Genomic DNA, 23,110 nt, shown 5'->3' with positions numbered 1-23,110 from the left:
AGCTAAATTATTGATAACACTTTGCACTATTTGCTATACATAGTATAATTCTGCATACACGTACACTTGTATCTTAAATCAATGTGCGTCAATGTGCGTCCATGGTATATAGACTTCGGCCACACTCGGTTGCAATCGCAAGGGATGCAGAATCGATTTTTTTTTTCTTTATACCCCTGTTAATAAAACAAAATCTAAAGCAATACACAAGAAGACGCCGCCTGACCTGTCTGACTGTCCGACGACGGTTTTTCACGTTTTTAAGCTTTCTACCCTTAATATTTACTATTAACACAAAGTTGATAATAATTTATAATTTAGACATTAAAATCTTTATTACTATATTATTTTTTAAAATTAAATAACAACCTTTATACATATAGATAAATAAATTAAAAATTTTTATGAAATATAAAAAATATATTATATGCCTGAGTATTAAACCACTAAACATAACTTGATTGCTTATAATTTTCATTGTTTTTTAAATATACACCTTATGTTATTTAATTGTTTTTATTTATTATACTTTGAAAGCATTGTACAGCTATTAAAAATAATATAGAGCTTTGTTATTTTATTTTTCATATAAAAAGATTTATATAGTAGGTTTATAAAAAGTCAAGCATCAGACCGATGAGAATAGAAAAATAGAATAACAAAGTAAGGGCACTATTTCTGACTATTTCAGTTAGAACGCACAAACTGGCACAAACAATCAAGGGTGCTTCACTACGGAATACTCAGAAATACTCAGGAATACTTGACCCATCTTTTCTTTTTAAGTTTTATGGTACTTACTGGTTAGCAACAAAGATTTATACAAACGAAAGCTCTCGCTAAGGCTACTTTACCATCACTTAATCTTGTGGATCCTGTGCAAGTGCGACAAATGCGACTATTAACTATATTTCTAAATTCTACTCCTTTACCCCCTTTACTTTTTAAGCTTTTCAACTTGAACTCCCTTTCCACCAAAATGGGTTTGACTATTTATTGAGGAATAATTTCGACGTAATATTAAGTCCACCAGGAATTACAAGATTCCTTGGAATTCGGGACAAAGTATTTTTCGGCAAAGTTGTTAAAAAATACGATCGACTTTTCAGACCTCTACATTGCTATTTGCTTTACAACAATTCACGTGGTATTGAGCCGCAAAATTCGCAATTATCACTCACTTTTACAACCTGGAGACCCTTTGCATGGCTTTCTTGTAAATTTTTATGTCATACTCTGGTCAATTTCAATAGAGAGGATCAATTTCTACTCCCGGAACAATTTTTAGTCTTCTAGATCATTAATTATAAATTATACGTTGAATTGAGCCGTCCAAGTCACGATTTCTACCCATTTTTACCACCTGGAGCCCCTGTGCATGACTTTCTTGTCAATTCTTGTATCATACTCTACCGTAAATCATAGCAAATTAAAACTTAATTGGATTACATTATTATTATTAGATTATATTAAATTTCAATTACTCTAAAGATATGATTTCAAGATAAAAAATTATTATCGGTTACAACGAACTACAGGAAACTACATACTTTAATCAACAACTCATGACATCTGTCGGATTTATAACAAAATTTTTAAATAATCAATTACCCAAATTTATCTATTTATTTATTTATTTTTATTTTCGTTTTTAATTTTAAAAAAATATTATAACAAAATGATTTAACTTAAATTAAGTAAAATAAATGAATGTATAACAAATGGGTTTTCTCTTTGCCGAGTACAAGCGAATCCACACAGATGTCATTATTAACGAAAGTGATCATGAAACCTAATATACAGGTATAGGGTATAGGTATATACGTTACATCTAATAATAAGTGCATACTTATAGTCTTATAATAAGAACCATAAGAACCAATATAGTGTATATGATGTGTATCTAAATTAAACGGCGCAATGCGCAGGTAGAAGCAGGTGGAAGATCCAAGCAGCCAAGACCAGCAGATGTTAGAGTAAGAAAAATGTTAACAAAAGATTGACAGCCATCAACAACATTCATCGTTAAAATTCAAAAAAAAAAAGTTTACGTTAGTTTTTTTTCTTTCTTTTTTTTTTTTTTTTTTTTTTGTTCTTCCTGCTGATTGCTGATGATGATGATAATTATATGATAGTGTTGCTGCTGAATATTGCTCATGATAATGCATGTATTGTATTTTTTATTTAGAATATTAAATTCTTGTTCTGAATATACTACTCAATACTTTTATTGTTTTTATTATAGTAAAGCTTAATAAAAAAAAAAAAAGAAGACATCTCATATTTTAATTTAATTAATTTATACATAAGTTTAAGTACAACATTCAAGTTAAATTTTTAAGTTAAGGTTAAAAAATAATTACTATTTTGTAGCGTATAACATAAGAAGAAAAAAATAATGAAATATTGAAAACATTTAACGGCATAAAGATAAAGATACAAAAAGTTAAGTATCATTTTCAGTAATTTAAAAAAAATACGTGTACGAAAACATTTCACTGAACAAAAAAAAACATTTTTGTCCGACGATATCTTTGGAACGAATGAACGGATTCAAGCGTTATTGGTGGCAATCGAAAAAGCTCACCACGACTTAGAACTGATTACATTTTGAGGCGAATCGAGCAAGTGGTTTAATATGAGTTATACGCAAAAAACAAAAACAAAAAATTTTTTTTTTTTTTCCTTTCGATTGCCGCCAAAAACGTTTAAATCCGTTGATTCATTCTAAAGATATCGTCGAACAAAAAAAGTTTACAAACAAACACACACACACACACACAATATACACACAGACGTCCATCTGGAAATAGTTGGAATAGCTTCCTAGGACCTCAAAATGTCGAGATCTGATGAAAACTCAATTTTCGAAAATCGGTTCGAAACCAATAACTTGCCTTTTTTTTTTTTTTTTTTTTAATTTTAAATTTTCATAGCGGAAAGTTAAATATTTAAAGTAAATGAAACAATCGACGGTATAAGTACAGAAATATGACCAACGGAAATCGACGATCCGAATGATGAATAACTTTCTTCGGGAGATCTGAAAAATAATTTATTTTTATGTATACATATATTATTTGGTTGGAAAGGATATAAAGGAAAATGATAATCTATAGATTAAAATATGTAATAAAATTAATATACATATTGTTAAACATTTTATTGAATATATTATTAATAGTAATATGAAAACAGCCAAAACTAAATGCGTGGAGAATATTTTATTATTTTAATTAATAATCATAACGATTTAAAATCATTTAATTGCGATATATATTAAATTTTCTCCTTAATACATGAGTAAGATTGTTATTTTAATATACTTGGGAAAAAAAAAAAATGATGATAGTATAAATATATGTATATAAATTTTTTTTTCTCTTTCTTGTTGATGATGATATTTTCTCGCTTACATAATTCCAATAACGCCACAGCTCCAACGAGTTCCGGCATTTCCAGTTGTTTTTGATAACTCGTGTCCTCCTTTACCAAAATCATCAACACCTGAATGGACAACAACAGCACGTCCAATAATGCTATATGGTCCAGATAGAGAGATCATTTTGTCAACAATATTTACGTTGGCAACACCTTGAGCTGTTGCTTCAATATTTCCAAGATCTCCAATATGTCTTACAGTGTCTGTTGGTGCTCCATGTTCTTGCTAAAATAATCAAATTTATTATTATTATTATTATTATTATTATTATTATTATTATTATTATTATTATTATTATTATTATTATTATTATAAATAACAATAATGACGATGATGATGATGATGATGATGATGATAATATAAATATATTAATTACATTTGCGGGATTATAGTGTCCACCAGTGGAAGTACAGTTGTCGGTAAGATCTCCTTTCTCATGAATGTGGAATCCATGTTTACCCTGAGTAAGTCCATTAATTGTTCCAGTAACTGTTACAGGCCCAGTTGGATTACTTTGAACAAATTTAATATTTCCAGTGACAAATTTGGTACTGTCGTGTGGCATGAGTTTCACAACTGCAACAATATCTTTACTAGCTGCCACGGCGACAAGGGCCAACAGCAATATGACTGATTTCATTTTTTTTTCTTGTTTTCTATTAAAAATAAAAATAATAAAATTCATATATAATCGCGTATTATTCAGTACAACTGTCACGATTGATCAATAAGTTATTAAGTATTAATATAATTTAATTTATAATCTAATTGTTATTAATCATATTTTAAAAATTGCACAACTGAAATTCTCTCTCAATTAATATTAACTTAGTAATAACTTAACGGGCTTATTATTAATCGTTTTTTTTCCATGCATTGTTCTGGATACTCGAACATATCGACCTCGACATTCCCCAGAAAATATCGATCCTGTTATTGTTAGAATACTTGATATTCACAGATATTGTAATATAAATACTGTAATTTTTTTTTTTCTTTTTTTTTTTTTTTTACAAAGTCCAACAACAACAGACGATAATCTGATTAAGCTTACTATATATATGTTATAATGTGTATTTTATATTTTTAAGATAGTACAAAATTATTTGCTCAACATGTGTATAATATATCCAAGGATTAAAAAATATATATAAAATTATTAAATTAATAAAATAACAGAATAAAATATAAAATAAAATAATGATAAATAAGTGAAAGTATACCAACTAAAGTACGACTATATGGTCTCACAGCACTGATATAAACTGAATAAAAATATATGCGTTACGATCTACTTATATGAGTAGATCTGATGTACCTCATCCCCACATTCCCTCATCTCCTCAAGTCCTTATCCCCTCATCGGTCATCAAGTCATCAGCAACTCATTCCTCGTTACCCTCAATCTAATTCTTATTAGCTTATTACTTATCATTTGGAGGATGAATAAACTACCCTATTCGAATTGAATAAACAAAGCTCATCACACTGAATGAATGAGTCCCCAGGCGAGTAAGTCGATTAGATACTCTATACAACCTATACACACTGCTTTACTTATTTACTTTTACCGTTACGCTATTAAGTTAATACTCTATCCCTCAATACAATAAAAAATAAATTATATTAATAATAATAACGTTAACACTCACAAAAATAAAATTTTTATATTTGCTTAGTGAACGTTAGTAGAATTATATACTTGGACAATTAATTTCGATGCATGTATTTATGTGTGAATTTTCACGCATATCACCATAAGTTATTCATACAACACTTGTTCTTCAACTAGCTCACCTTCAGACAAGACGTAATCATTGACTGGTATACTTTCAAAAAAATAATAATAATAAAATAGAATATATTCTTTAAATGAAATTAAAGTATGTCATTCAAAAAATCCGTAAATATTTATCATAGAAAATCTAGATTATTATAAACTGAATTAATCAAATTTCCGACTATCAAAGCACATAACAATAATACTCTTGTCAAAGATAAATTCATTGTGACAAATAACTTCAATTACTAAATGAATAATGATGATGATAATAATATAATAATAATAATAATAATAATAATAATAATAATGACGATGCGAATAAACTGTGATGACTAAGAGTATGAATCTAGTCTAGTGCGGATAAAAATTATATTATAGGCCAACGAGTTGTTCACAAATATTCAAAATCTTTATTATTTTCATTGAATCACACAAATATATTATACAATAATTTTTAATAAATAGTATATTATTAAATAGTTTTTTCACAGCATTTTAAATATAATATAGCATTTAAAATAATCGATAAATACAATAATTGATGTTTTATGGGAAAATATTTAAATTTTAAACATTAAAGCTGGATAAAAGATAAATATTAATAAAAAAAAGCTAAATTAGAATACCGCAACTCGATTTAATGATTTTTATCACATCTATTTATCACGCATTTAATAAATAAAATTATATTATTATTTTTTTTTAAATTTATTATCTTGTGAAGAAAAAAAATAATAAGGAATTATGGTTTATTTCATGACGTTGCTTCTCTTTTAATGCTTGTTGCGAGGGAAAAACCTAGGATAACACCGATGATCTATATAGACAAAACAAAAATAATTAAACAAATATTTATACATATACACATATATATATATGTATATATATATATATATGAGTTACTTACTTCAATGATTGCAATTCCAATCCCGACTCCCATCAGTACCTTAGAATTATCACGAATTTTTGTTTCAAGAATATCATAACAACCTTTGAGATAAACTGTAGTATTTTCGAACCTATCACATGAAGTTGTTGAAATATCTTGACAACAAGACTCTGGAAGTTCTGATCCATTCATAATTCCGTACCAATCATCTGCAGAATCTACACCACAGCATTGAAACTAAAATTATATAATTTGATATTATATTAATCCTGAAGGTAAAGGAAAAAAAAAAAAGAAAAAAAAAGTAAAATAATAACAATAGTAATAAAGATATATATATATATATATATGCTTATATAAATAATAAACAAACATGTTTTTGAATAGAATTCCAAGCATTTCCATCTTCTTCAGCTTTATATTTTTGTAATGCTTCTCTCAATCCAGTTCTCAATACATCCGAAACATCAGATCTAAATACAGCAACAGCTATACCGATCGCAAGTTGGACAGTGAAAATGGTAAGTAACGCGACTGAAAACTAATTAATTATTTATATTTAGTTATTTATCAGTTAAAAAAAATAAATAAGTAACCAATGATAAATGTTATTATAATTAATTAGATTCGTTATACATACTACAATAAGTAAAAAGTGTTTTTCTTTTATTGCTCCATAACATCCTAAAAAGGAAGTTATAAAGACAATCATTCCAACAATTATTAAAAGAATCGGTGGAGCTAATATTCTTCCTTGCATAAAGTGACTGTAATTAGTAACGTCTGCGAGAACTATACATCCTGTTACTAGTATTCCAAATCCGGAAATCTAAAATAAATATTTTTTTAAAATATTATTATTATTGCTTTATTCTATCTATATATATATAAATAAATATTTAATTATTACCGCAAAAATACAGTTGAAAAAAAAAAGAAGATACTTTACAGTATTCATTCCACAAGATTCCATAATTGCTATTATAATTATTTAAAGTACTAGTATGAAAATTTAAAAAAAAAAAAAAAAAAAAAGTAAAGAAGAAAAATACAAGCCAAAAAAGTTTATTGGATAAACAATGTTGAGACTTCCGCGCGTAGATAGTTTGTGATACTACTAATAAAATAAAGGAGAGAAATAAAATTTGCAAATCGATTAGCTTCTACATAGCTAGCTTTTATCAATTATGTATAACAGTATAACATTGTCCAGTACAGGATAACAATGTTGAAATGGAGAACGTGGGGATTCCCATGTGCCAATTGGTCAACTTGCTCTTAGACACGTTATGTTTTTAATCCTTGTCACCATGGATACAACTATTGCTAATAAAAATATATATTATTAAATATTTAAAAAAGGAAAAAAAAATATTAAAACAATATACATAGAAAAGTAATTTACGTATACATATCATCTCTACTCCTAATATAATCATATGTTCTGTATATATATATATATTTATCACTTACATCAATACATGCTCCTAAAGCGTAGAATAAGAATTAAATTAAAAATTCAGAAAAATATCGACAGCAACTTTTATTTTTAATAAACAATAAAAAATTAGTTAATTTGCAATATTTATTATACCGCTTCAGTAAAATAGGACCAATCATTAAATTTCATTTTTTATGTTATATCTTAATGTATGTATGATATTTAATTAAAATTTAAATATTATTGAGCGAAAGAAAAACAAATAAAGGGAAAAGACAACAACAACAATCAAATGTATTTCGCGGGTTGTTAAATCATCGAGTCAAATCGTCAAATTTGTCGTGGTGGTTTTAAAAATACTATATTACCGTCAGCAGTCAGAAAAAACTATTATACCGACACTGAGTTACAATCATAACAGAGAAGAGGGCGTAAGAATATTTTTTTCTTTTCTCAACGTACATCACACATACGCAATTATTAAAAAACCAAAAAAAAAGTGTCTGTTGACTTGACTGTTATTATTGTACTAATAAGGATCTGCAGCAAATTGCTGGTAGGGGATATCAATTTTTTTTTTGTTTTCATCCTCATAGTTATTCTCATTTTTCGTCATAGATGAGATAAACAAAAAATTTATTTTTTTTTTCTTTGTTTAAATTATTATTTGTAAATATAACATTCAAGTTTTTATTAAAAATATAATTATAAATATTTTGTTTTAAAAATAAATAATAAAATGTCACGACCCAAGTATAAAACATCAACATCCAGTATTTGTGCTGACTGTGGAGCTCTTGGTAAAAAAATATTATTAATTTTTAAATTATAAAATTTTTACAATGACACTATTTATTTAATAGTCTTTTATTTTATTTTATTTCAATATTATAATTATGTATAAGTGTAAATGTAGCAGACATCAGACAAATTTAAATTTTTTAATAAATAGAGTAAATACTTATAAAGTAAAATTTAAAAAAAAAAATGCACATTTAAAAAATTTTCAAGTCAATAAGTGGATTTTTTAATCATTTACTCTATTTATGTATAGTTTTAAATTTGTCTGATGTTTGCTACATTCACACTCATTAATTATATTTCTTTTTTTTATATATGTATATACTATTACTTTTATTGTTATTGTTGTACAAATAATAAAAATTATAATTAATACGTATTGTATTGAAGAACCAGGATGGGCATCTATCAATAGAGCTATTTTATTGTGCGACGAGTGTTGCAGTATACATAGAAGTCTTGGTAGACATGTTTCACATGTTAAATCTCTCCATAAAGGATTTTGGAGTAGTTATTTACTGACTGTAATTATTAATCATAATTTTTTAAATAAATATACGCATTATTATTATTATTATTATTATTATTATTATTATTATTATTATTTCAGATGGTACATACTTTAAATGACAATGGAGCAAATAATATATGGGAATACTCACTTCTTGATTCAAATAATTCAAAAGTAAATCGAAAAAAACCTCAGCCAAAAGATCCATTATAGTACGATTAAAATATATATTATACTAATTATAATAATAATAATAGCAGTAGTAGTAGTAGTAGTAGTAATAGTAATGATAATTTAAGATTTAATATAAAAATATAATAATAATAATAATAATAATAAATTATACTGCAGTCCTGTGAAAGCAGATTTTATTCGTGCAAAACATCAACAATTGGCATTTGTATTGCGACCAAGTAAAGATGAGTCTTGCAGCGAAGAAGAATTGAGTAAACAATTACACAGCAGTGTGAGAACTAGTAATTTGGAAACTTCTCTCCGACTTATAGTACAGGGAGGAAATCCAAATTATTTTTACAAAGAAAAAGGTACAACTCCACTACATGTTGCAGCTAGAGCTGGTCAAGCACTTGAATTGGAATTACTTATTGCCAATGGAGGAAATCCTAATCTGGTTGATTCTAATGGACATACACCCGCCGAAATTGCTAGGTATAATAATAATAATAATAATTATTATTATTATTATTATTAATATAAATATAAATACTTATAATTTATATAGGATAACAGGGCACTTGGATTTAGCTGAAAGACTGATTGAATGTATGTATCAAGTTACCGATAGATTAACTTATTTTATATGTTCACGTAAACCAAACCATCGAACAACTGAACATTTAATTATTCCCGAGTGGTCTGAAACATTGGAAAGAAATGAACTAACTAATGAGGCACGTAATCGGCTTAAAATGTTACCAAATAATTTACTTGAAGAATTAACGATGGATGTTTATGACGAAGTAGACCGCAGAGAAGTTGAAGCTGGTTAGTCAAATTATTATTATTATTATTAATTTAATAAAAATCTCAACTGACAGTTATAAATTTTTTATTATTACTATTATTATTATTATTATTATTATTATTATAGCCAATGTTTACTAGTACAAATATATACATTTTTTATAAAATTATGTAGTTTAAATTTCATATAATAACAAGCAAAAAATTATAAATTTTTATCATTAGTCTTTATCATAAATATTTTATGTTGTTTTATTTGTACTTATTAATGTGCATGATTTTTTTTTTGTTTTCTTTCCTTTATAATGCTACAAAGGAACGGTGAGTAGAATTAGAATAAACTATTTTAAACTAGACTGAGTGTTATCAAATATTTAGTTTATTTAAGTGAGATATATATTTTTTTTTTTTTTTTTTTTCCTAGTATAATATATAATATAAGTAGCTATTATTAATTAATGTTTCTTGTTCTATACATGTACAGTACATTAATTAATTATTATTTAAAATTTATAAAATTAGTATGGCTATCAAGCACAACTCTTCCTGAAAGAAGCACTGCTGTCCCTTTTTTACCAGTAAATCCATATCTATCATCAACAAGAAATCAAGGAAGACAGAAATTGGCACGATTTACTCCACAAGAATTTGCAACACTTATTGTTGATATTCTTACGGAAGCTGCACGTCGTCATATGCAAGCTAATTGCACACCTCTTCAAGGTGTGTCTATTTTCCCTTAATTAATATTATACATATTCTTGTCTTGTATATTATCATTGTCTATATTGATATTGAATTATCATTTATTTAAAATTTTATTTTTAGATCCAGTTGTATCAGCTCTTAAAAAAGAACAACGAACAAATAAAAATTGTGGATCACAGACTTCAGATGATGAGCCATTATACGACAGCGTCGCGTCTGACGATGACTACATAATGCTTGGGGGAAGTGATACCAACAATACTAATTCAGAGTCATTAAACAATGATAATGAGGTAAAATAATAATTATAAATTAATTACTACATACATGTATATGACATAATTTAATTTATTATTTATTTTAAATTAAATTAAACAGAAAACAGTAGGACTAACAACAGGAAAAGGTCAACCTGCTGTTATTCAAGTTCTTAAGAAGCAGCTAAATATATCCGAATCAACGATTAAAAGTTTACATGATGAAATTGATAATTTTAAACAAACTATTGAGCAGTTAACATTAGAAAATCGCCAACTAAAAAGTATTATTGATATATATGTTAAACCAAAGCTTCCACAATCTTATGATACTGTTAATGGACATACTGATGATATTGAACAAGAGCCAGTATTGGATTCTATAGATAATAAATCCCAGTCACGTGTAAATCAAAGACCAGCATCTATGTACGAAACACGCCAAGGATTAAAAAAAACGGGACCATGGAATGTTTCATTGGTAAAATTAATATTACTTGATTGTTAATTCAAAATTTTTAATATTTAAACTTATTAATAATAATAATAATAATTTTTTTTTCTTTTTTTTTTTTTTTTTTTTTCTTCAAGAAAAGAGATGATGAACTTGCAGAGCTTGAAACTCGATCAAATATTGAACAAAAATTATGGGAATGTCAAAAAATAAATTTACCAACAATTGATCAAGTGACTCGACGTACAGATCAAGTTACTAAAGGAATCCAAGAACTCTGGATGGCGATGCAAGATCCTACTAATAAACAAGTATTTGTGCCATGCGGTGAAAAAATTCGTATTGCTGTAACTGAATTGACGACTATATTTTCACAGGTTATTATTATTATTATTATTATTATTATTATTATTATTATTATTTTTTTTTCTTTTTTGAAACTATTATTTATTTATTTATTTATTTATTTGTTTGTTTTGAATAAACACACAGAGTTCATTGGATGAAATAATTAGAGCAGCGTTGAGGCAACTAAATGGAAATACAGGAAGACTTCAAACAGAATGTGCAAGTCTTGAACGTTGTACAAATGACTCTGAGCATACGAAACGTTGTCTTCAGCAAGTGAGATGTTGTGCCTATGATATTGCCAAAGCTACAAAGCTCCTGGTTACTCATTTTCAATCATTATAGTCATAAAAATAGTCTTATTTATTAAATTAACATTTTTATAAGTAATTATATGCATGATTGTTGCAAAAATAACTGATATTATTAAATCTTATTAATAATTATTATTTTTTTTCCCTTTTTTTTTTTCAACTAAATATACCACTACTTTATTAATTATTATTTGTGAATTCAATAATGAAACTAAAAAAAAAAAAAAATATATATTAACAGAGACTGAGTAGTTGATATAAGCATCCTAATTGCTTCTCTTCCTTCCCAAGTGCAATTAGTAAAAAAAAAAAAAAAAAAATGATAATAATTAATGATTTATTTTTATTAATAATTGACTTTTTTTTTGAGTGTCGAAATATTTAAAATGTTTTACCATAATGTGTTGTTATAATAATTGTATTAAAACTGACAAACAAATATATATATATATATATATTAAACTTTTACCCAACTACTGTATTGTTTTACCATAAAATATTTAAGTAGAAATATATCAATTATTATAAAACAATTGAATATATAACATAGCATATAATTGTATGATGTTAATAAATTATATATTAATATCATTAACTGAATTGGTGATATAATAAAAAAAAATAAAATTACAAAATGTCTTTTGGTCAAGTTAAAAAGGAAATAAAAGATAAAATATCTCATACTTACTCTTTATGTAAATTAAGTGATATGCCAGAGGATGACATGAAACAAGAAACAATCGATTTGTGTGTGACGGCTACAGAAAAATATCAAAATAATTATGAGCATGCAGCTAAAATGATAAAACAAAATTTGGATAAAAAATTCGGCGGTCCTTTTCAAGTTGTTGTCGGCGAGTCTTATGGTTTTTATGTTGTCCATCAAGAAAATACACTTTTATATATGTTCACAGGTGGTAATATTGCTATACTTATATGGCGGACTGTTTAGAAAATAATATATATAATTATTTTTTTAAAATTATTTTATTTATAAATACTTTATTAGTGATAAATATATTTATATTTATGTTTATATTATATTAATAAATTGCATTTTTGTTATTTATTTGTACATATTGAGGTAATTTTGAATTTAATTAATTAACAACTATTACAATTATTATTAAAAAAAAAAGAATCCTTGGATGTTTAATTAATACAGATTGTGTACTCATCATCATATAATAATGATAATAATCATTATTATTATTATTATTATTATTATCTTTGGTTTAATATTATCAATTATCACATAACAATATTAAGCTGATTTCCATATGCAAATAGCTAAATTACCAGCACAATACATGTAAAGTAAATGTTTTAGTTGATAGGTAATTTCAAATCCGTATCCCTCTCCAACTACAGTATGCCAAGACGCCCCAAACTTTCTGTCCATTGTCTCTTTAATCATTTTTGAAACACTTTCATAATTATCTGCATATTTTTCAGCAGCTGTAACGCAGAGTTCCATAACTTCTTGTTTCATTTCATCCGACATATCACATTTCTGTAATTATAAATTTATAAATTTATTAATATTTATCACAAGATCGATTAATATTGTTCTATATTTTAAATAATAAAATTTATAATTTTTGTAACTTACTCGACAAAAAGGGTATGTGTGAAGAATTTTAACAACATCGTCTTTTTTAACTTCTGTCATATTAATAATTAGTTTTAATATTTTAATTATTAAACTAGCAAAATTTATTTAAATTATTATTATTATTATTATTATTTTTGTATAATCGATAACTGAAAAATTATTAACGTAAGAGTAAATAACTTTTTTTAAATATTTATTGATAACAATTTATTATTGCACATTATTATATATTACAAAGAAGTTGGTCCAGGTCGTCTACGTCGTTCAGGTCCACACCCTGCTATCTGCTATTGCTGCTAAACATTACTCTGTTCAAAATCTATGATTCACAACAAAGATTTAATAGGATGGCGCGTTCCGAGTGGTTGCGATTGGGTTGCGACATTTAAGGGTGGGTGGTAAAAGAGAAAGAGAACAAACATTATTGTTATACACACACATATTATCTATATCTATAATACGCTATACGATAATAACTCTGTATGGTCTGAATTGCTCTGAGTCGTTATTCATATCGGTATAACCCTCCATCTCCATATATAATATTATTTAATTTTTTTTTTTCTTTTTTTTTAGAATCGATACTTAATATTAATTAAAAATAATGGCTGAATCTCGATTTAGTGGAGCTCTTCAAATAACAAATCTAGATGATTTTATAACACCTTCACAGGTGAGAGGAAATATAAAAAATAAAAAATAGGTTAGAATAATTTATTATTTATTTTATTAGGAATGTGTAAAACCTGTAGAATATAAAAAACGATATGATACTGGTGCTAAAATAAAAATACAATCAAAAGATTATGTAGAAATAAATAAGGTAATGGATATATTTATTAATTGATTAATTATGATTTATTATTTTTTATTATTTATTCATCAGAAAGAAAGTGAAAAATTAGAAAAAGTTGAAATAACTTTAGCTGATTGTCTAGCATGCAGTGGATGTATTACTTCAGCTGAAAGTGTCCTGGTATCTCAACAAAATCAACAAGAGCTTTATCGTATTTTTAAAGATAAAAAAAATCAACAAGGAATTTCAATACAACTAATTGTTGTAAGTTTATCAGTCCAACCTATTTTGTCACTTGCTGAGAGATATAATTTAGAGCCTGAGGATACTGCTTTAAGACTTTCTGGATACTTTAGAAAACTTGGAGCAGATATTATTCTTGATATGACTGTAGCTGATGATTTAGCTTTACTTGAAAGTGGAAAAGAATTTATTAAACGATACAATAATTATCAAAAAAATTTAAATAACAAAGAAAAAGGAAAAGAAAAAGAAATACCTATGCTTGCTTCATCATGCCCAGGTTGGATTTGTTATGCTGAAAAAACTCATGGTAATTTTATATTACCTTATATCAGTAATACTAAATCACCACAACAAATAATGGGATCACTTGTTAAATATCATTTATCACAATTAAAAAAAATATCTCCTGAAAATATATATCATGTAACATTAATGCCGTGCTATGACAAAAAATTGGAGGCATACAGAGATGATTTTTTAAATAAATCAATTAATTCACGAGATGTTGACTGTGTAATAACTTCGAGTGAGTAAAAATAATAAATATTTTTTTTTTTTTTTTTTTTTTTTTTTTTAATTAATTAATTAATTAATTTTATTCTAGTTGAATTGGAACAAATGTTGGAACAGGAAAATAAAAAATTAAATGATTTTGAAGCAAATAAAATAGATTTACCTTTTGGTGAAATTAATTGTTTTAACAAATCAAAACATATTTTTAGTCATTCAGGTAGTGGATCTGGTGGATATGCTGAATTTATATTTAAATATGCTGCCAAAAATTTATTTCAAATGACAGATGTTAAATTACAATTTAAAGATTTAAAAAATCCCGATTTTAAAGAAGCCATTTTAGAAAAAGATGGTAAAGTTTTATTACGATTTGCTATCGCTAATGGATTTCGAAATATTCAAAATCTTGTACAAAAATTAAAAAGAGATAAATGTTTATATCACTATGTGGAAATAATGGCTTGTCCTGCAGGTTAATCATTACTTTTTTTTTTTTTTTTTTTTTTTTTTTTTTTTCCTACATTTTATTCATTTTTAATTGTAAATAAATTTTTTTTAAAATTTTAGGATGTTTAAATGGTGGAGCACAAATAAGACCTCAAAATGGTTTACCATCTCGTCAATTGGTATCTGTTTTAGAATCTCAATATCGTAAACTCCCAGAGATAAATCCTGAAACTAATTTATTAGTTAAAAAATTATACGATTCGTGGTTAGATGGTGAAGAATCCGATAAAACTTTAGCACTTGTTCATACGCAATATCATGAAATTGAAAAAACAAATATTGCCTTGACTATAAAATGGTAAAATAATTTCATTATTTTGTATATATAATTTAAATAAAAAATAAAAAATAATACTTACAATATTGTAATATTATTTATTAATGAAACAAAAATATTTATACATAGATAACAAATAATAATTAAAGCTTTTTAAATTAATAATAAGTAATTAAATTTTTTTAAACTTAAAAATAAATATATAAATACTTATTAATGTTTATTTACACAGAATTAGTTCATTATATTTATTGTTAAATTTTTAAAAATAATGACAGATACCATGTAAGTATTATATCAATATACATAACACTTGCATTATTAATTTCAGGTCCAATATAAAATGATATTACAAGGTTTCAGAATATCAAAAATCAGTTATATCATTATGTTATGTATTTTTCTTTATTATTCAAATAATCAAATGCTGATGAAACGTTGCATATTTGAATAATAAAAAAAATTTTTTTAAAAATAAATAAAATAATATGATTGGTTTTTTATATCCTTAAACCTTGTAAGTACTATTATTTTATTATATTTAACTTTAGTCATTATTTTTAAATTCAATTTTATTATCAATATTAAAATTAATAGTATTATCAGATTCTTTAGTATACCGATCGTTATTTTCATCGTTGTTATCTTTATGAGAATATTTTTTATTTTCACCATTATCATTATTTTCAATAAATTTAAGAGAATGAGAATGAGAATTAATATTATTAACGTTTAATTTAATTAACCAATCTTGATTATTGGCAATTTCTCGTTCAACAACAATAAATAATTCTTTTTCTTTACTCAGTATTTGGTCCTTAAGATATGCTATTAATTCATTATTTTTACCAATTAATACCGGTGAATCAAGCTTTGAATCAAGATTATAAAAGGCACCTTTTATTTTACGCAAAGCTATCCAATGACGTTTTTTTAATGGTAAAAATACAAATCCAAATTTATATTCTGTTGGAACATTAAGAATAAATCCATCAATATTATTTAAATTAAGGCTATTTAAATCTCTGAAATAAATAATAACAATATGTAATGTATTTATTATTATTATTATTATAGATATGGTGATAATCTGATAATAGATAGTGATTAAAAATTAACCTGCGTTTATCAAACCAAATAGCTTCATAGCCTTTTTTTTGCAAAGCTGCCATAATAACATTAATATCATAATTTCCAAGACCAAGTAATGATTTATGAGGATTAATCCACACATCTGGACTTAATCCATAACATATTTGATCAAGCTCTTGTTTACTAAATCCTCTCTCTTGGAATAAATTATTAAGTGCATGTAAAGCGCACATCTCCTTTACCTAAACAATTATTCAGATATGTCATTAATTAATTTTACTAAAATCTAATATAATAAAAACAAAAACAAAACAATACCTGTCTTTCATGATATATAACTCCTGTCATCTCCGATTTTTTTTCTTCTTCTTCTTCGTCTTCCTCTTCTTCTTCTTCTACTGTTCTCACCATAACAATAATCTACATTAATTTTAACTAACTTTTAGTAATGTTATATAAATTTTATTCAATAATAATTATTGTTTTTATTATTATATATTTGTAATACAGCCCACAGTCTATATGTTAGGTTAAAATAAAATTATTATTCACATAAAAAATCACTTGTCACTTGAAAAAAAAAATATATATATATATATATATTATTTATATTCTTGAAGCTGAAGGACATTGATAAAACAAATTAGAGAATTAGAGAAAAATAATATTTATATATTAATAATATTTGTTATACTGTTTTATCGGTTGCAATTTGCAATGACGGTGTTTTAGCTGGTTTTAGCTAACGTAGCCAACTGTATATGGATAATGCATAAATGATGTATGTATATGTAATACAATTCTCTCTCCTTTTTTCGCAGCTCTCAACACCACCCAGACTATCAGCACTCTGAGCACTCTCAGCTCCCAGCACCCAGCAGTTCCTGGTCTCGGCAATTGTGCGTTATAGGTACATATGTACTTCCGTTACGCTAGTCTTCTTTCAGTATATACCTATATATACTAGTATATATAATATGAAAGTAGTTTGGTCGTTTTGACCGTTTTGACAGAAGTAGTATAGTACAGAGAGAAAAAGAAAAGAAAAGAAAAAAAAATAAAGGATAAAGGCATCAGTGGTGGTTGTGCTATTCTCTATTATTATATATATGTATACATCAATATTTTTGTTTTTGTCCACATAAATCAAACCAATACACACATTGTTATACATATATACATATGCATATTTAACGTACAATACCGTATGATGACGAAATAATTGGTAACTATTCATTTCATTTCAATTTTATATTTTAATATCATATTAACTTTTAATAATATTAATAATAATAATAATTATAATAATAACAATAATAACAACAATTACGTGTACCATTTCTAATTTATTCTAACATATATATTTATTCAAGTATTTACTTATCTTACCTTTCACTTGTATAATTTTCACTTTTCACTTTTAATTTAACATTCTTTTTTCTTTACTTCTTTTTTATCATAATTTATTATTAACATTGTTAGTTAAATATGTTGAGTGATAACAATTGAATAAATACGATTATGCATTTAAATGTTTAATTATAATCATAATACTACGCTATTTTTATCATATAACGATTGTATATACATTTAAATATATATATATATATAACCTGTTGTTGTGTTGTTGCAGATGATGATAAATTTTTCACCAATACTTTCAAAGAGGATACATATGTGTTGATTAATTGATTAATAATTATTGATTAATAAATAATATGAATAATTAAATTGTTTATTTTAAATCAGTAATGCACATGTTTAATTTATTTACAATATGCTACCGGACTAAATTTCGATTAAAATTTATGCTACAGTTATTAAATTGCTGAATCTTATAATTGTTTGAAATTAATTTCTTTCGCGGTTTTTTTTTTCTTTCTTAAATCTATATCAAAATATATTAAAGTGTAATCTTTATTAGACATATAAATTATTAATTCAATATGTCAGCTAATTTAGCTTCACCTTCGAGAATGGAAATTGTTGAAAATAAACATGATCCCAGTGTTACTTCTGATTATTCAAGTATCAGAGGAAAGGTAATTTTATTTGTTTGAGTATTATTGTACATTATATTTAAATAAATTTATATTTTAAACAGGATGTACTTGTTAGTCCATCGGAACATCAATATGAATTACTTTTAAAACGATTAAAAGAACGTGTTGATGATGGTGGAAGTGAAACGATATTTAATATTGGTATTGGTGAAGGTATTGTAAATTTGTTATTATTATTATTATTATTATTATTATTATTATTATTATTATTAGTATTATATAATAAAAAAATGTATTTTTAGATGGATCGGAAGATGGATTGAAACCTGATGAGTATGAAGCTTCAATTGCTACACTACAGTCACTGGCAGCGACAATAGAAGCTGATTGTGTACTTTTACGTCAAAGTAAAGTTGATCAAGGGCTAACGGGACAATATCTCGTGCGAAAACGTTTAAATATACAAGATTTTTTGGAAATAAGAGTTGCCGTTGTAGGTAATGTTGATGCCGGTAAATCGACATTGTTGGGAGTTCTGACACACGGTGAACTTGACAATGGACGAGGTCTTGCAAGACAAAAATTGTTTCGTCACAAGCACGAGGCTGAATCTGGTCGAACAAGTTCAGTTGGCAATGATATTCTTGGATTCGACAGTGTCGGTAATTAAATATTTGTTATTACTGTAAAAATGATGATAATAATAAATTTTTTATAATTTTAAGGAAATGTTGTGAATAAACCTGAACATGGATCTCTGGATTGGGTTAAAATTTGTGAGAAATCATCAAAAGTAATAACATTTATAGATCTTGCTGGTCATGAACGTTATTTAAAAACTACTGTTTTTGGAATGACTGGGCATGCTCCTGATTTTGGTAAATTCATTTATTTAAATATTTCAAAATAATTATTTATCTGTTAATTTTTATTATTATTATTATTATTATTATTATTATTAAAGGTATGCTTATGGTCGGAGCCAATGCAGGTATCGTTGGAATGACTAAGGAACATTTGGGTTTAGCTCTTGCATTATCAGTACCTGTATTTGTAGTTGTCACTAAAATTGATATGTGTCCTCAAAATATTTTACAAGAAAATTTAAGGCTACTTATTCGTATATTAAAATCACCAGGTTGTAGAAAAGTACCCGTTACTGTTAAAACTCCAGATGATGTAGTAGTTAGTGCTACTAATTTTGTCTCTGAAAGGTTAATTTATTTTTAATTTATATTATTATTATTAATAAAATAATTATTTTAATAATATTTTAATTATAGACTGTGTCCGATATTTCAAGTATCAAATGTAAATGGTGAAAATTTACATCTTCTTAAGATGTTTTTAAATTTATTGACTGCTAGAATTACTAGCCACGACAATGAACCAGCTGAATATCAAATTGATGATACCTATTCAGTACCTGTGAGTTATTATCAATATTATATAATAAATTATATGTATTATTATTATTATATTATATATTTTTTTTTTATAGGGTGTTGGAACAGTTGTATCAGGTACAACTTTAAAAGGTGTTATTAAATTAAATGATGTATTATTATTAGGACCAGATCCTTTAGGTCATTTTACTCAAATTACAATAAAGAGTATTCACCGTAAACGTATGCCTGTAAGTGAAGTACGAGGTGGTCAAACAGCAAGTTTTGCATTGAAAAAAATAAAACGATCACAAATACGAAAAGGAATGGTTATGGTATCACCAGCATTAAATCCTCAAGCTTGTTGGGAATTTGAAGGGGAAATATTGGTGTTACATCATCCAACAACAATAAGTTCACGTTATCAAGCTATGGTTCATTGTGGAAGTATAAGACAAACTGCCTCAATACTTTCAATGTCACAAGATTGTTTAAGAACAGGCGATAAAGCTTTGGTACACTTTAGATTTATTAAACATCCCGAGTATATTAAACCAGGACAACGAATGGTTTTTAGAGAAGGACGTACTAAAGCTGTTGGTAATGTTTTAAGATTAATTCCACACTCTAGTATTTCTCATTCAAATAATTCAAGAACTGGAAAACAACAAAATAAAAATAATCAACAGTCACGTTCTACATCAACATCAACAGCATATGTAATTTTATTTTTTTATTTTTCATTATATTAATAATAATAATAATAATAATAATAATAATAATAATAATAATAATAATAATAATAAATTTATAGGCATCAGGAGACAATAATGACAATAATAGTGAGTCAATAGCTGCTTCAAAACGTGAAAATTTACCACAAAAAATGATCTCTGGGCCGATAAATAAAAGAGGAAAGGGTCGAATGGGTAACCGTACTCATAACGTTAATTCAACAACTATTCAACCTCTTTCTGAGCAAAATCCACCTGCTTCAAACATCAAAAACTAGTGTACAAAATATACATGTATATTATAATATAATAATTATATCACCTTGCAATTATTTCTTAATAAAAATTATTATTACTCTTATATAATTTTCTAAATCGTACTTAAAAAAAAATATTATGTATATTATAAAGGTTTGTTGTTTTTCTGGCACCTATTATTATTATTATTATTATTATTATTATTATTATTATTATTATTATTATTATTATTAAAATACTTTTGACTAAATATTGTAACACATATTAATAAAGATAAAATAAAATGATTTAATAAATAAGATTAAAGAATATGTAAATTTAATAATCACTGTACAGTGATTCAAAGACACGCTACCAGTAAATTAACCTTGACATAAATTTGTTTTTTTCTTTTAAAGATTTTCAATCAAGTCACGCAAATATTTAATTTAATGTTTTAAGAAAATTTTATTTTAAAGTTTTTAAACTACATTAATAAATAATTTTATTTTTTTTTGAGTTCCTCTTTAGCATTTTCAATTCGAGTTTTGAAATCACCAGCATATTTTTTCATTATATCTCCCAATTTAACAGCAAATTCTCTAGGATCAGATGGTATTTTGTAAGTACCATTGGTTGAACGATTTAAAATATATACAACAAATTGTGCAGCCTTTCTTATTGGTTTAGAGTCTGCTAATTTTTGTACTAATTGTTCATTATTCATCAAATATCGCATTAAAAAACGCAACATATTTATTATTATTATTATTGTTGTTGTTAATAATAATGAATTGTCAAGTAAAATGATATAAATAAAAAATGTAGTGCTGTTAGTTTTTAGGAATTTCAAATGAGCACATGTTACGATACTTGAACAAAAGTTCGCGTTTCAGTCGTAATTGTTTTCTTAAAGTTTCTAATTTTTTCAATTGCTCTTCTTTACTGTATTCTATACCAGGAAGTCGTTTTATCTGTTGAATAATAAAAATAAATTTAATCACAATAATAATAATAATAATAATAATAATAAATATTTATTATTAAATTTACCTGTGATCTTACTGAATCAAATTTTTTTTCAAGTTCTAATATTTTTTGACTCGTGTCTTGAGATTCTTTAGCTTTTTGTGTTGTGTCGTAAGGATCTTTTTCTACACTGAATTATAACAATTTAAATTTAAATAAAATATATATTAAACTATTTAATATAAATATTACAAACCTTCGAATTATTTCATATATCAATGGTAAAATTTCAATATCCAAGTCATCAACAGTAAACTGATTGCACGATGTTGCGTCGTCAGATAACTCAGCAATCTCCATTGTAAAATTATAATTATTTATAATACTATTATTATTATCAACAAAATAAAATATTAAATTAAATAAATACAGTATCTATTTATATTATTTAGTAATCAATAAATATACTCTCACCTTTGTGTGATTTATTTTATAATTTTTTCTTTATTCAATTGTAACACATAACTATATACATAACCTCTGATACTCTGATTATCATTCAAAGTACGCATATAATCATGCGCACATTACTTTTCATTGGTTGCTGATAATTTTTTTTTCCCGCAATTTTATCAAAAATATAAAATATTACAACCTTTTTTTTTATCAGGAAAATTATATATTAACGACAGATAAGATGATAAAATATTATTAATAATTATATTTAATTTAGATAACGATATTAATAATGACATAATGAGATAAGTATTTTTTTATTTAAACAATAAAGCTTGCGATAACGTT

The 23,110-nt window shown here is 25.4% G+C and overlaps 9 protein-coding genes across 18 annotated transcripts; 4 read left to right on the top strand and 5 right to left on the bottom strand.

Annotated features, from left to right (window-relative positions):
* Positions 1 to 3,205: 3,205 nt before the first annotated feature.
* Positions 3,206 to 5,194, bottom strand: LOC103574824 (superoxide dismutase [Cu-Zn]). Of its 3 annotated transcripts, none has more exons than XM_053742795.1 (3): positions 5,095 to 5,194; positions 3,819 to 4,098; positions 3,206 to 3,667 (listed from the first exon to the last, which is right to left on the bottom strand). In XM_053742795.1, exons 2-3 carry the CDS (start codon positions 4,080 to 4,082, stop codon positions 3,413 to 3,415), a joined length of 519 nt encoding a protein of 172 aa, XP_053598770.1. In that variant the 5' UTR covers positions 4,083 to 4,098; positions 5,095 to 5,194; the 3' UTR covers positions 3,206 to 3,412. The 3 variants fall into 3 exon arrangements, with proteins under 3 accessions (XP_053598770.1, XP_014300733.1, XP_053598771.1); XM_014445247.2 differs by lacking the exon at positions 5,095 to 5,194 and adding an exon at positions 4,666 to 5,006; XM_053742796.1 differs by lacking the exon at positions 5,095 to 5,194 and adding an exon at positions 4,670 to 4,691.
* A 773-nt stretch (positions 5,195 to 5,967) lies between these two features.
* LOC103574840 (tetraspanin-9-like) lies at positions 5,968 to 7,087 on the bottom strand. Its single transcript, XM_008554388.1, has 5 exons — positions 7,025 to 7,087; positions 6,755 to 6,943; positions 6,488 to 6,655; positions 6,133 to 6,351; positions 5,968 to 6,042 (listed from the first exon to the last, which is right to left on the bottom strand). The coding sequence occupies exons 1-5, from the start codon at positions 7,085 to 7,087 to the stop codon at positions 5,980 to 5,982; spliced, it is 702 nt and encodes a 233-aa protein (XP_008552610.1). The 3' UTR covers positions 5,968 to 5,979.
* A 921-nt stretch (positions 7,088 to 8,008) lies between these two features.
* LOC103574818 (ARF GTPase-activating protein GIT1) lies at positions 8,009 to 12,413 on the top strand. Of its 2 annotated transcripts, none has more exons than XM_014445246.2 (10): positions 8,009 to 8,111; positions 8,747 to 8,880; positions 8,967 to 9,079; positions 9,219 to 9,536; positions 9,610 to 9,872; positions 10,374 to 10,574; positions 10,680 to 10,852; positions 10,938 to 11,297; positions 11,408 to 11,647; positions 11,763 to 12,413. In XM_014445246.2, the coding sequence occupies exons 3-10, from the start codon at positions 8,967 to 8,969 to the stop codon at positions 11,961 to 11,963; spliced, it is 1,869 nt and encodes a 622-aa protein (XP_014300732.1). In that variant the 5' UTR covers positions 8,009 to 8,111; positions 8,747 to 8,880; the 3' UTR covers positions 11,964 to 12,413. The 2 variants fall into 2 exon arrangements, with proteins under 2 accessions (XP_014300732.1, XP_014300731.1); XM_014445245.2 differs by having other exon boundaries at positions 8,011 to 8,355.
* Positions 12,414 to 12,566: 153 nt separating this feature from the next.
* LOC106694294 (dynein axonemal light chain 4-like) lies at positions 12,567 to 12,884 on the top strand. Its single transcript, XM_053737041.1, has one exon. It carries the CDS (start codon positions 12,567 to 12,569, stop codon positions 12,882 to 12,884), a length of 318 nt encoding a protein of 105 aa, XP_053593016.1.
* Positions 12,885 to 13,011: 127 nt separating this feature from the next.
* LOC103574819 (dynein axonemal light chain 4) lies at positions 13,012 to 13,841 on the bottom strand. The gene is made up of 3 exons (XM_014445327.2): positions 13,782 to 13,841; positions 13,545 to 13,696; positions 13,012 to 13,445 (listed from the first exon to the last, which is right to left on the bottom strand). Exons 2-3 carry the CDS (start codon positions 13,602 to 13,604, stop codon positions 13,197 to 13,199), a joined length of 309 nt encoding a protein of 102 aa, XP_014300813.1. The 5' UTR covers positions 13,605 to 13,696; positions 13,782 to 13,841; the 3' UTR covers positions 13,012 to 13,196.
* LOC103574820 (probable cytosolic Fe-S cluster assembly factor AGAP009023) lies at positions 13,360 to 17,040 on the top strand. Of its 6 annotated transcripts, none has more exons than XM_053736842.1 (6): positions 13,360 to 13,447; positions 14,124 to 14,220; positions 14,281 to 14,370; positions 14,434 to 15,115; positions 15,194 to 15,574; positions 15,670 to 15,963. In XM_053736842.1, exons 2-6 carry the CDS (start codon positions 14,152 to 14,154, stop codon positions 15,909 to 15,911), a joined length of 1,464 nt encoding a protein of 487 aa, XP_053592817.1. In that variant the 5' UTR covers positions 13,360 to 13,447; positions 14,124 to 14,151; the 3' UTR covers positions 15,912 to 15,963. The 6 variants fall into 6 exon arrangements, with proteins under 6 accessions (XP_053592817.1, XP_053592816.1, XP_053592819.1 ...); XM_053736841.1 differs by lacking the exon at positions 13,360 to 13,447 and adding an exon at positions 13,849 to 13,938; XM_053736844.1 differs by lacking the exon at positions 13,360 to 13,447 and adding an exon at positions 13,940 to 14,027.
* On the bottom strand, positions 16,183 to 18,539 carry LOC103574822 (josephin-2). Of its 2 annotated transcripts, none has more exons than XM_008554369.3 (4): positions 18,368 to 18,539; positions 17,297 to 17,398; positions 17,006 to 17,220; positions 16,183 to 16,911 (listed from the first exon to the last, which is right to left on the bottom strand). In XM_008554369.3, the coding sequence occupies exons 2-4, from the start codon at positions 17,387 to 17,389 to the stop codon at positions 16,434 to 16,436; spliced, it is 786 nt and encodes a 261-aa protein (XP_008552591.1). In that variant the 5' UTR covers positions 17,390 to 17,398; positions 18,368 to 18,539; the 3' UTR covers positions 16,183 to 16,433. The 2 variants fall into 2 exon arrangements, with proteins under 2 accessions (XP_008552591.1, XP_008552589.1); XM_008554367.3 differs by lacking the exon at positions 18,368 to 18,539 and adding an exon at positions 17,673 to 17,759.
* Positions 17,842 to 21,510, top strand: LOC103574823 (GTP-binding protein 1). Its single transcript, XM_053736840.1, has 9 exons — positions 17,842 to 18,203; positions 18,612 to 19,020; positions 19,083 to 19,194; positions 19,284 to 19,643; positions 19,707 to 19,859; positions 19,946 to 20,195; positions 20,265 to 20,409; positions 20,483 to 21,085; positions 21,181 to 21,510. Exons 2-9 carry the CDS (start codon positions 18,925 to 18,927, stop codon positions 21,376 to 21,378), a joined length of 1,917 nt encoding a protein of 638 aa, XP_053592815.1. The 5' UTR covers positions 17,842 to 18,203; positions 18,612 to 18,924; the 3' UTR covers positions 21,379 to 21,510.
* A 572-nt stretch (positions 21,511 to 22,082) lies between these two features.
* LOC103574817 (mediator of RNA polymerase II transcription subunit 9) lies at positions 22,083 to 22,886 on the bottom strand. The gene is made up of 4 exons (XM_008554355.2): positions 22,781 to 22,886; positions 22,563 to 22,691; positions 22,391 to 22,496; positions 22,083 to 22,311 (listed from the first exon to the last, which is right to left on the bottom strand). The coding sequence occupies exons 2-4, from the start codon at positions 22,664 to 22,666 to the stop codon at positions 22,171 to 22,173; spliced, it is 351 nt and encodes a 116-aa protein (XP_008552577.1). The 5' UTR covers positions 22,667 to 22,691; positions 22,781 to 22,886; the 3' UTR covers positions 22,083 to 22,170.
* Between the last annotated feature and the right edge of the window lie 224 nt (positions 22,887 to 23,110).

Source organism: Microplitis demolitor, chromosome 2 (genome assembly GCF_026212275.2).
Source record: "Microplitis demolitor isolate Queensland-Clemson2020A chromosome 2, iyMicDemo2.1a, whole genome shotgun sequence".
Classification (NCBI taxonomy): Eukaryota; Metazoa; Arthropoda; class Insecta; order Hymenoptera; family Braconidae; genus Microplitis; species Microplitis demolitor.
Note: the sequence above shows the minus strand (reverse complement) of the source record. Positions and strands in the feature narration are given on the sequence as shown.

Coding starts and splice junctions, on each gene's coding strand:
- LOC103574824 (XM_053742795.1), bottom strand. CDS start 4,082: ATGAAATCAGTCATATTGCTGTTGGCCCTTGTCGCCGTGGCAGCTAGT. Junction 3,668..3,818: donor GACACTATAATCCCGCAAAT/GTAATTAATATA, acceptor TGATTATTTTAG/CAAGAACATGGAGCACCAAC.
- LOC103574840 (XM_008554388.1), bottom strand. CDS start 7,087: ATGGAATCTTGTGGAATGAATACTGTAAAGTATCTTCTTTTTTTTTTC. Junction 6,656..6,754: donor AACACTTTTTACTTATTGTA/GTATGTATAACG, acceptor ATAATTAATTAG/TTTTCAGTCGCGTTACTTAC. Junction 6,352..6,487: donor GGAATTCTATTCAAAAACAT/GTTTGTTTATTA, acceptor ATATAATTTTAG/TTTCAATGCTGTGGTGTAGA.
- LOC103574818 (XM_014445245.2), top strand. CDS start 8,295: ATGTCACGACCCAAGTATAAAACATCAACATCCAGTATTTGTGCTGAC. Junction 9,537..9,609: donor ACACCCGCCGAAATTGCTAG/GTATAATAATAA, acceptor TAATTTATATAG/GATAACAGGGCACTTGGATT. Junction 9,873..10,373: donor CCGCAGAGAAGTTGAAGCTG/GTTAGTCAAATT, acceptor TTATAAAATTAG/TATGGCTATCAAGCACAACT.
- LOC106694294 (XM_053737041.1), top strand. CDS start 12,567: ATGTCTTTTGGTCAAGTTAAAAAGGAAATAAAAGATAAAATATCTCAT.
- LOC103574819 (XM_014445327.2), bottom strand. CDS start 13,604: ATGACAGAAGTTAAAAAAGACGATGTTGTTAAAATTCTTCACACATAC. Junction 13,446..13,544: donor ACACATACCCTTTTTGTCGA/GTAAGTTACAAA, acceptor TTATAATTACAG/AAATGTGATATGTCGGATGA.
- LOC103574820 (XM_053736842.1), top strand. CDS start 14,152: ATGGCTGAATCTCGATTTAGTGGAGCTCTTCAAATAACAAATCTAGAT. Junction 14,221..14,280: donor ATTTTATAACACCTTCACAG/GTGAGAGGAAAT, acceptor TTATTTTATTAG/GAATGTGTAAAACCTGTAGA. Junction 15,575..15,669: donor AATAATGGCTTGTCCTGCAG/GTTAATCATTAC, acceptor TTAAAATTTTAG/GATGTTTAAATGGTGGAGCA.
- LOC103574822 (XM_008554369.3), bottom strand. CDS start 17,389: ATGGTGAGAACAGTAGAAGAAGAAGAAGAGGAAGACGAAGAAGAAGAA. Junction 17,221..17,296: donor TTATATATCATGAAAGACAG/GTATTGTTTTGT, acceptor ATAATTGTTTAG/GTAAAGGAGATGTGCGCTTT. Junction 16,912..17,005: donor ATTTGGTTTGATAAACGCAG/GTTAATTTTTAA, acceptor TATTTATTTCAG/AGATTTAAATAGCCTTAATT.
- LOC103574823 (XM_053736840.1), top strand. CDS start 18,925: ATGTCAGCTAATTTAGCTTCACCTTCGAGAATGGAAATTGTTGAAAAT. Junction 19,195..19,283: donor TAATATTGGTATTGGTGAAG/GTATTGTAAATT, acceptor ATGTATTTTTAG/ATGGATCGGAAGATGGATTG. Junction 21,086..21,180: donor CATCAACATCAACAGCATAT/GTAATTTTATTT, acceptor ATAAATTTATAG/GCATCAGGAGACAATAATGA.
- LOC103574817 (XM_008554355.2), bottom strand. CDS start 22,666: ATGGAGATTGCTGAGTTATCTGACGACGCAACATCGTGCAATCAGTTT. Junction 22,497..22,562: donor ATATATGAAATAATTCGAAG/GTTTGTAATATT, acceptor GTTATAATTCAG/TGTAGAAAAAGATCCTTACG. Junction 22,312..22,390: donor TTGATTCAGTAAGATCACAG/GTAAATTTAATA, acceptor ATTATTCAACAG/ATAAAACGACTTCCTGGTAT.